General features: G+C 39.6%; 1 protein-coding gene across 1 annotated transcript; it reads left to right on the top strand.

Annotated features, from left to right (window-relative positions):
• The first annotated feature begins 4,391 nt into the window (after positions 1 to 4,391).
• LOC132271446 (uncharacterized) lies at positions 4,392 to 5,513 on the top strand. The gene is made up of 2 exons (XM_059772836.1): positions 4,392 to 5,067; positions 5,160 to 5,513. The coding sequence occupies exons 1-2, from the start codon at positions 4,984 to 4,986 to the stop codon at positions 5,511 to 5,513; spliced, it is 438 nt and encodes a 145-aa protein (XP_059628819.1). The 5' UTR covers positions 4,392 to 4,983.
• Positions 5,514 to 11,025: the final 5,512 nt, after the last annotated feature.

Genomic DNA, 11,025 nt, shown 5'->3' with positions numbered 1-11,025 from the left:
AACCGATTATTATTGAAAAGTCAATTAAAGATCCTTAGGTTACACAATCATGCATGAATAATAATTGTTCTCCAATAAATAAATACAATCAAACTAGTGGTGCTAAGCTAGGACTACATCACAACCCTAGCAAAGCGTTTAACCAAGCATGACTGAAATGGAATTCTTCGTGGTTAAGTAAGACATCTTCGCCGCCACGGATTGATCCATTCTTTCTTCTGAATGCTTCTCCTCTAATTTTAGTCTCAAGCTCCTCTGTATGATGCTCTAATGATGTAGAGAACTCTCTTTAAATAAGAAAAGATCAGTCCCAAAGTTCCCTTTTGCCATATAAAAGACATATAAGGAAATTCTGTTAAACAAGGACTCTAAAATTCGTACAGACTTTCACTCAGTTTTGACAAGGTAAACAGCTGTTTTATGAAATCCTTATTAAATACAAAATTGTAGTTCTTCGAATTTCCTTTTAACCCAATTTAGCTATTTTGACAGTCGAGGAGAGAGATACAGACAGATTATCAAAACGAGTTCAAGTTACAAACTTTGGAGAAAGTATCCTCCTAGTTGGAGAAGGATTCTTCCTTTTCTTTTTCTTTCCATTCTCATCAACTTGTGACTTCTCTTGGACTCTTTTCTAAGTATAATTAGACTTGAATCTTCAACATTGCTTGGAATCACTGGTCTGAACTAATTTTATAATTACAGTCCTGAAATAAATAAAAATATAAAATCACAAATAAATTACTACTAACAATAAAACATGCAAGTTAAGGGACTAAAATGCATAACATTTAGCGACTAACATATTGGGTATTGAGATTACATTTGACACATCATCAACAACATATAATAAATCTATAAAATAAATAGAGGGTAAATCGGTAATCTTCGAACTCCGATGACCTTCACTCCTGATTTTAGGGATAAAATTACATAACCCCCTCTACTTTGAAATTTGAGTAAAAAAATCTTATTAAAATTAAACACTTCCCTCAACCAAAAAAAAAATCAAGTTGTTCCATACTTAACCTGATGATTTAATATTAAATAAAAAGTTAATAATTACAATTTTAAAATAACAAAAATACCCTCTTTAAGTGGGTCTGCTTCCTCTCACCCTCTCTCTTTCTAAAATCGATGCGCCATCATGGACCAATCCAAAGAGTTCTGGCGAGTTGGTCGACGACGAGTGAGCCCACTTTAGAAAGGTGGGCATTCTTTTGCATCCAGAAGTTAAAAGATTGGAAGAACATGCTATGTTGTGCATTATGAGGACAAATTGTATAAATTTTCCACTTCAGAAACCCATAATTTGTTCATTGTATAAGATTTGTTTATCATTGTTTGCTGTTAATTTTTATTACCATTCATTTAATAGGACTATTTAATCATAAAATCAATTTTTGCTAGAAAGTTCCCCATTGAATAAAAATGTATGCAGTTTCCAAATTATTTGATGAATCAATAGCATATCAGGTTTGTAGGATGGGTGACAATCAATTATTTGTGCAAAAAAACCTACTAAAATTAAACAATTTACACATATTTTAAAATATTAAGAATTTATATGATACTAAATAGAATGAATATTTTTTACACATTCTTTTTATATAATAAAAGTATTTTTTATTTTCGCACTTTACCTTTTAAAAATCAACTTATATGACATGACATGGGTAAAGTGACATAATTGTTACTGATGGTAATGTTATAGAAACAAAAACAAAAATAATTTGAGAGAGTGAGAAAGATAGGATGATGATATGTGCTTTAAATAAACATTGAAACATCAAGTAAACATTAATAATTCGGGAGTTAGTTTTGTTTCTTTTGATATATAATGGCTCAAAATAAAACGGCTTTCTTTTTTCCCCCAAAAAAACACCACATTTTTTCCAAGATAATATTGTAGTCTAATAAATTTATGCGATTATCACAACAATTAATAAGATAAATTACAAAAATAAAAAATAAGAACACTAAACTATACCTCTAGTTACAAAAAAAAAAAAAAAACTCTCCTCAACTTTCAATTTTGTATTATACCCCCATTGTATTCTCCCCCTTTTGACAAATAGCCCTCTCTATTAGGATACCAGTTTAAAATACTGGTAAGTTCATTAGGTCACATTAATAATGAAAAAAGTTACCATTTTGAAATCGCTCTTTTACAGAAATCTTCTTAAACTTTCAAAAAAAAAAAAATTCAAAAAACTCTCCTTTAATATATTTTTAAAACGTGTGAGTTTTGGAATACACAAACACATCATTTCAATGGAATAAAAAAGGTAGAAAGAATCAAAGGGAGGATTGCCTACTTCTTCTTCTTCTTCTTCTTCTTCTTCCTCCTTTTTTAGGTTAAGCACCTGGCTTAAATAAATAAGGAATAAGCTTTTACAATTGACAAAACAAATAACCACAATTAACAGCTTGATTAACCGTTAATGGTGGTTATTTGTGCAACTTTTCGGTGATGAACCCTAGCCCGTAACAAATGAACCTGCCGTTGCTACTCAGGTCTAATAAAACAGGCATTAATGGAGAAGAAACTGGACCACTGTTCCTTCAACATCCATTTCAGTACAGAAAAAGGCCAGGTTGTCAATGTGTCATGTATACTACCTGTATTGTTGAAACATACAATATTGCTTTTGGGCCCAGAGATGGTTTTTAGTACAATCAGTTTTTAAAGGCTTTAGCCACCGAAAATTAATTGTACGTACTGTCTTGTCATGTGTGTTTGTAACCCATGGCTTATGTAACTCGATCACCTTTAAGTAATGTTGAGGTTGAATTTCGCCGCGGTCTGGTACGATACCGTTTTCTACAAAATAAGGATGGCAAAGTCAAACACCGGTGTGGTACCGGCCGTTGACCCTCCGACGATCAAGTCAGCAAGGATTTTCGATAGAGAATTTTAATCGTAATTTGCTTAGTAGGAGTTTTTTGTGCGTACCTTATCTCTGAGTCGTCTTTGTCTTTATAGTCACTTCCTTTATTCTTGATAAGGGAGTTCCATCGTCCTTAGCCCATGGAGCCTACCTCATGGAAATCCTATCCTTAATAAGATTTGAACTTATCCCATGACAAATCCTATCCTAGATACGATTTGTCATCATTCTTATCTAATAGAATGGTTATCCTTAATAACGAGATATTATCGTCTGAGAGTTGGAGAAATCTGGTGGCAGGTCAATATTTAATTCCCTTTTTTGTTAAGTCAAGATAGGCTAGGGTTATTTTTCCCTATCAGTTGCCCCCTATTTCTGGGTACGTGGTGGACCAAGGAAATACTGTCTATATTCCATTTGTTTCCTTTTTACTACAGGCCCCTTCCATATTGTAGTAGGACTCCTTTACAAGACCTTCACTGTTACTTGAAAAAGAATTTTCTTTCCTATAAATAGATAAATATATATTTATTTATTTACCTTCCTTTTCTTTTTGGTCTGAAATCCTCCAAACTGGATCCTAACTGTGAGTTTATTGTGGATCGTTGTAGATACGTAATTAGGTCAAGTTGTCTCTACCAGGTTATTGGTGTAATTCCAAAGTGGTTTCGCTATTCTCGCGATATCCGATACCTCATCATGTTCGTGCAGAAAATAACTTGAATACTGAATCTCAATCCGAGGACTCAACCTCTGAAAGTGTTGAAGAACTCGATCCTGACTATGCTGATGAATCTGGTGTTGATTACTCCTCAAAACCAAGGACTGCTTTTTCCAAGCAACCTCCTCGTGAAGGAGAATCCTTAATGAATGATAAGAATTTACAGAGTTGTAGAGTTAAATATTCCATTCCTTCATCTATTCGTCTTCACAAACCCAAACCAGAAGATAGATGTTCTTCTATTCGTTTGGGTGAGGTATGTTTTTTCGAGTCGACTTTTGCTGCGGGCTTGCGTTTTCCGATTCACCCATTTGTAGAAGAAATTCTTTCTCATCTGAAGATAGCTCCTTCTCAAATTGCTCCTAATTCATGGAGAATTATTATAGGCTGTTTGATTGTTTGGGGAAAGTGTGGCAATGGTCGTCTAACAGTAAATCAATTCCTGCATTTTTATTATCCCAAGAAGAAAAAAGACAATTTTTGGTACTTCCAGTGTAGATCAAAGAAGACATTCCTCCTTGTCGCAACCCTTGAAAATAATAAAGGTTGGAAGAGTCGTTTCTTCTTTTTTTCCGGTGCATACGGGAAATTTCCAACTATATGGAATAATTCAGATCCAACAGGTAAGATTTATTTGTATATAGTTTCCAAATTAATAATTTTTTTTTTTTTTTTTTTTTTTTTTTTGCACCCGAGGGAATAGTACCCTCGGGTACTGTTCATGAATAGGAATTTTTTTTTTTTTTTTTTGTACCCAAGTGAATAGTACCCTCGGGTACTGTTCATGAATAAGAATTTTTTTTTTTTTTTTTTATGTGCAACTTATTATTCTTTTTCCCAGAATTTAAGGACAAACCAACCCTCTCCATTCTAGAAGCCGAGCATGTTGGTAATGCCTCTTCTTACCCAGTAAAGACCTTTAGCGATCTCATAACTGACGAGGCTTTAGATTTGTATGTACGAGCTCATAGCTTAAAGGAAACCTTCACCCACTTAGAGAAAGGTAAGAAAAACAAACATACTTATATGTGAACTTATTGATTTTTAGTTAATATCTCATTAAGTATTTCCTTTATTACTTTTCATGCAGGCAAGAAGCTCAGTAAAAGACTCCTAGCCCAAGTCCGGTCAAGTAATCTCCCTTCTACTCCTGCTTCCAAAAAATTACGAAGGGTAGGAGAAGGGAATCATGGTACATCCGCAAGCCCAGGAGTGTTATCAGGTCCTACTCTTGTACCTCTAGGTTTCAGCGGATTTGGTGGGGTTCCTACTAGTTTCGAAAGTTTTTGTTCAGTATCAACCAACCAAGCCTTTTCCCACGGGGAATCGATTCTCGATGACGCTAATGTCGCGAATGACAGGTTACATAAAATGGAAGTAAAAGACAACACTGCCAGATTGCAGAGTCTGCCAGCATCTGAGCTTTCAAAGAAATTTCTTCATCTAATCGGCCAGGTGAGATTTTACCCTTATTATGCGCATCTATTTTTTTTTCGTTCATTTATTTATTTATTTTTAACTGTTCGCCACTATTTATTTATTTATAGGGCACTACATACTCTGTTGTTATCGCCAAAGAATACGAGAAGCTTTCCTTAGAGATGGCTTCCCTCAAGGCTAAATATGAAGATGTTACTTCTACACTTAAAATAAAAGAAGATGACTTGACTAATGCAAAATTAAACTTTCAAGATGAGAAAGTGAAACTTACCAAAGAATACTCTGATAAGCTGGAATTCGAGAAGCTAGCTGCTGTGGAGAATTTTAAAAATTCTAATGAATTCAAGATGCTCATAGGCAAGGCTTGCTGTGATGGTTTTGACCGGTTCAAAGCTCTTGTCGGCAAAGATCGTCCAGACATAGACTTTTCTAGGTATGACGTTCTAAGTGAGAGCGAATAGGAAGATGGAATTCCATAGTATTAGTCATATATATATATATATATATATATATATATATATATATATATTAGGTTTTTTGATTTCTCAGTATGTTGTTCCTTTAAAACTTTTCAGAATATCTTTGAATCCAGAGAATAGTTGCTCTACTTTTGTCTTTCATGGTATTGTTCCATACTTGTTGTTTACTTTCCCAGGCTTCACTCAGCCCGTCCTTCTTTCGAAGGAACATATTTTTACGAGCTTCACCCAGCTCGTCCCTTTAGTAAGGAAAAGTCACTTACTTCTTTTAATAAAGAAGGGGACTTAATGTGTCACTAGTCCTTATGTGACTTATAAAATTCAGTAGAAACACGTGCAATAAATACGAATAACCATTTATTAAAGACCTATCGAAAATAATAATCGATAGTTGAATATCAGCATCCGTTACACACTGGTCTGCTTTATTGTGGCTGAAAACATTCTATCACTTTTAAAAGTGAGATAATAAAATAAAACACAGCCTGGCATGAGTACCTACTGGTAATATTTCCTCAAATGTTCTGCATTCCACGGGTGGGGAAGCTGGCTCCCACCAAGTGACTCTAACCAGTATGCCCCCGGTCTGTTGCTTTTGGTTACTCGATAAGGGCCCTCTCAATTGGGAGCTAACTTTCCTTCCCCCTTTTCCTTAGTAGCTGGGGTAACCTCACGAAGCACCAGGTCTCCTGGCTCGAACCTCCTTGGCTTGACTCGGGCATTGTAGTACTTGGATATCATCCGCTGGTAAGCCGCAACCTTGACCTGGGCCTGCTCCCTTTTCTCTTCTACCAAGTCTAGGTTTAATCGTAGTTCCACTCCGTTCTGTTGAGGTTCAAAACACTTGGTTCTGAAGGTAGCAACCTTGGTTTCTACCGGGATCACAGCTTCACTTCCAAAAGCTAACCCAAAAGGGGTCTCCCCAGTAGGGGTTCTTACGGTAGTGCGATAGGCTCATAAAACTCCGGGTAGTTGTTCAGGCCACAAGCCCTTGGCCTTTTCTAGGCGTGTCTTGATCATCTTCAATATTGTCCTATTCGTGACTTCAACCTGCCCATTGGCTTGGGGATGGGCAGGAGAGGAGAAATGAACTTTGATCCCAAGTTCATTACAAAAATCGAGGAACTGCTCACTTTCAAACTGCTTCCCATTATCGGTCACAATTACCCTTGGTGCTCCGAACCTGCAGATTATTGTCTTCCAGAAAACTTTTTTACTTCATTCGCTCTAAGATGAGCTAATGGCTCAGCTTCTACCCATTTGGTGAAATAATCGATAGCCACAATTACGTATTTAGTTTATCCCTTCCCTTGGGGTAAGGGGCCGATGAGGTCTGTCCCCCATTGGGCAAAAGGCCACGGCCCTGTAAGAGGGGTTAACTTTTCTGCTGGTTGTTTTGGGACATTGGCGAATCTCTGACACTTGTCACATTTCTTCACAAACTCAAGTGCATCTGTCCTCATAGTAGGCCAAAAGTATCCTTGTCGGATAGCTTTATGCGCTAGTGATCTGCCCCCAGCATGATTTCCACAAAGGCCTTCATGTATGTCCTTTAGAATGTAATTTGCCTCATCAATGGAGACACAACGCAAGTAGGGTAGAGAAAATCCCTTCTTGTAGAGAACCCCATCAACGAGGGAATATTTTGCCGCACGCATCCTAATCTTTCGTGCTTCCATGCGGTCCTGGGGTAGCTCTTCGTTCTCAATGTACCTGATAATGGGTTCTGCCCACTCCATGCCATGGGCCACCTGGTGTATTTTCTGTGGCCAATCCCAGACCGTGCTAGGCTCATCCAAATATCCCACGGGTATGGCTTTATCTTCCTCTGTGGTTGCCAATCGAGCCAGGGCGTCTGCCTGCGCATTCTCTTCTCGGGGAATCCGGTGAATAGAAAACTTCTTTAAAAAGCCCTTGATATCCTCTATCTTATGTAAATAGGTCTTCATCTTCTCATCCTTGGCTTTATATTCCCCCTGGACTTGTCCAGTTATTAGTTGAGAGTCAGTATATGCTACTAGTCGTTCAACTTCCAAAGCTTTCGCCATCCTGAGGCCTGCTAGGAGGGCTTCATACTCTGCCTCATTGTTGGTTGCTTTAAAACCAAACCTGAGTGCATATTTGATGCATTCCCCATTTGGGAAGATAATTACTAGCCCTGCCCCACTTGCACGGGCATTGACAGACCCATCCACATATAACGTCCAAGTAGATTCGGCTTCTTCCTGCTTATCTGCAGCATGCTCGGGCCCATCTTCTGGTGTGAATTCCGCTATAACATCTGCCAGTACCTGGGCTTTTAAGGCCGTTCGGGGTTTATATTGGATATCGAACTCTCCAAGTTCTACCGACCACTTCATGAGTCGCCCTGAAGTATCAGGTTTGCGGAGAACCTGCCTAAGTGGTTGGTCCGTCAATACTATTATCGTATGAGCTTGGAAGTAAGGCCTGAGTTTCCTCGCGGAGATAACTAGAGCAAATGCCAACTTTTCTATCCTTGGGTATCTTTCTTCCGCCCCCTTGAATGCACGACTAATATAATATACCGGTTTCTGGTTTCCATCCTCTTCGCGGACCAAGGCTGAGCTTACTGCCGACGGAGAAACTGCCAAGTACAAATACAACTGTTCTCCTTGCATCGCCCGCGACAATAATGGTGGTGAAGTGAGATACTCCTTTAGCTCTGTAAAAGCTTGCTCGCACTCAGGGGTCCATGAAAAAGCTTTCCTGAGCACACGGAAAAAAGGCAAACACCTATCGGTCGCCCTGGAAATCAACCTGTTCAGAGCTGCGATCCTTCCTGTCAATCTTTGAAGTTCCTTAGTCGATGCTGGAGACTGCATGTTGAGAATCGCCTGGACCTTCTCAGGGTTAGCTTCTATCCCTCTTCTACTTACCATGTAACCGAGGAATTTCCCAGAGGAGACTCCGAAGGCACATTTACTTGGGTTGAGCTTCATCTGGTGTTTCCTGAGGACTTGGAACGTTTCTTGTAGATCAACCAGATGGTCTTGAGCTTTCAAGCTTTTTACAAGCATGTCATCCACATACACTTCCATATTCCTTCCGATTTGGTCCTTAAACATCAGGTTTACTAGCCGCTGATATGTTGCACCAGCATTTTTTAGCCCAAAAGGCATCACCTTATAGCAATATAAACCTCTGTCCGTGATAAAAGAGGTTTTATCTCTGTCTGGCGTGTGCATTGAGATTTGGTTATACCCTGAGTATGCATCCATAAAACTGAGCAGCTCATGGCCAGCTGTCCCTTCTACCAACATATCAATTCTTGGTAGAGGGAAACTGTCTTTGGGGTACGCCTTATTTAAATCCGTAAAGTCTACACACAACCTCCATTTTCCATTGGCCTTTTTTACCAAAACAACATTGGCCAACCAGTCGGGATAATGAACCTCCTGGATGAAATCAGCTTTCATAAGCTTATTCACCTCTTCTGATATAGCCATGTTCCTTTCCGCGGCAAATGTTCTTTGCTTTTGCCTGATAGGTTTGAATGTAGGATCTGTGTTTAATCGATGCTCAATCGTAGTTGGATTAATACCGGGCATGTCTTCATGTGACCAAGCGAATACATCTTGATTCTGTCTGAGGAACTGTATAAGAATATTTGTGAAATCTGAGGGGAGCAGAGACCCTATCTTCACCTTTTTTGTTATGTCAGTGTCATTCAAGCATATCTCCACCAAGTCCTCGATTGGCTTAGCCCGGTCTTGCTCATTCTCTTCAACTTCATCAACAATCAAAGCCTCCTGCTGTCTCTTTTCTTTGAGAGAGGCAACGTAGCATTCTCTGGCAATGGACTGATCTCCTCTTAGTTCGCCCACGCCATGCTCGGTAGGGAAGCGCATTAATAGGTGATAAGTCGAAGTGATAGCCCTCATCGAATTTAAGGTCGCTCTTCCTAGGATGACATTGTAAGCAGATGGACAATCCACCACCAAGAAGTCGACCATGACAGTGACTTGCTTTGGGCTGGTTCCTGCAGTGACATGAAGGATGACTGTTCCTAGAGGATAGACTTTGTCTCCCGTGAATCCTACCAATGGTGATCTAGTAGGTCTGAGTTTCTCCTTACCAATCTTCATCTTGCTGAATGCATCAAGAAAAATGATATCAGCTGAACTTCCATTATCTACCAAGATTCGCCGAGTATTATAGTTAGCGATCATCATGGTGACGACAAGAGGGTCGTCATGAGGTTGCTGCACATCTTTCATGTCTTCATCTGAGAATGTAATAACTGGATCACCTAAACGAGGCATCTTTCGATGTTGAATCTGTGCTCCCACTTCGCACACCTCAAACGAGCTTCGCATTCTCCTTGCATAGGCCTTACGGGCTGAGCTCGATTCTCCAACTCCTGCACACCCCCCGGCTATGACCCTGATCTCTCCTATTGGTTGTTGATCAAGAGGGTGGTTATCTCGGCCTGCTCTTAGTGGGTTAATGTCGGTTTCGTCATTCCCCACAATAAATTTTCGCATGTGCCCCCTTCGGATCAGAGTCTCAATTTGATCCTTAAGGTCGAAGCAATCCTCTGTAGCGTGCCCATGGTCTTTATGGAACCTGCAATACTTATCACGAGGTCTCCTTACCGGATCTGACTTCAACTTCGGTGGCCACTTCAGATATGGTTCATCCTGGATCTGTAGGAAAACTTGATCTATCGGCATATTTAAAGGAGTGTAATTTGTATACCTCTCCGTGTTCTTATAGCGAGATGCCCTTTCATTCTGGTTGACCATAGGTTTCTTATACTTGGTTTCCTTTTCATATCTGATCGTCAGGGCTGGCCTTTTCTTGTCTGACTTCTTATCCTCCCCTTCTTTTCCCTTTCTCGCAATCATTGCATCTTCAGCATTCATATGTCTTTTAGCTTGAACCAATAACTCAGCCATGTTGGTAGGAGGTTCCTCTGATAAAGAGAAGAGAAATCTTGAGGTTTGAAGTCCTCTCATGAAGGTGGCTAGGGCCACCTTGTTATCCGCTTCCTCCACCTGTAACATCTCCGTGTTAAAACGACTAATGTAATCTCGCAGTGACTCTCCCTTCTGTTGCTTCACAGTAAGGAGGTGGGTAGCCGGCCTTCTATGCCTCTGGCCAGCAATGAAATGGCCCACGAAGCCCTTACTCAATTCTTCAAAGGTTTCGATGGTTCCTGGCTTTAGTTTGTTGAACCATACCCGTGCTGATCCTTTAAGAGTAGTTGGGAAAGCCCTGCACATGATCTCATCCGGCATCGCGTGTAGGTGCATAAGCGCCTGAAAAGTTTCCAAGTGGTCGAGGGGATCTTTAGTTCCGTCGAAACTCTCAATTGTGGGCATTCTAAATTTGCTTGGCAAAGGGCATTTCATAACCGAGGGGCTGAATGGCAAATTGGTTTTCTGCACCAAACCATCTATGGTTGCAATGCCTTTTCCCTTCATGGCCTGCATCACACCCTCCATCTTTGCCTTGAGATCCTGTATCTCTA

Source organism: Cornus florida, unplaced genomic scaffold, assembly GCF_030987335.1.
Source record: "Cornus florida cultivar Cherokee Brave unplaced genomic scaffold, ASM3098733v1 CherokeeBrave_3.0.0_Hap2_Chr01, whole genome shotgun sequence".
Classification (NCBI taxonomy): domain Eukaryota; kingdom Viridiplantae; phylum Streptophyta; class Magnoliopsida; order Cornales; family Cornaceae; genus Cornus; species Cornus florida.
This window is presented reverse-complemented; position numbering and strand designations above follow the sequence as displayed.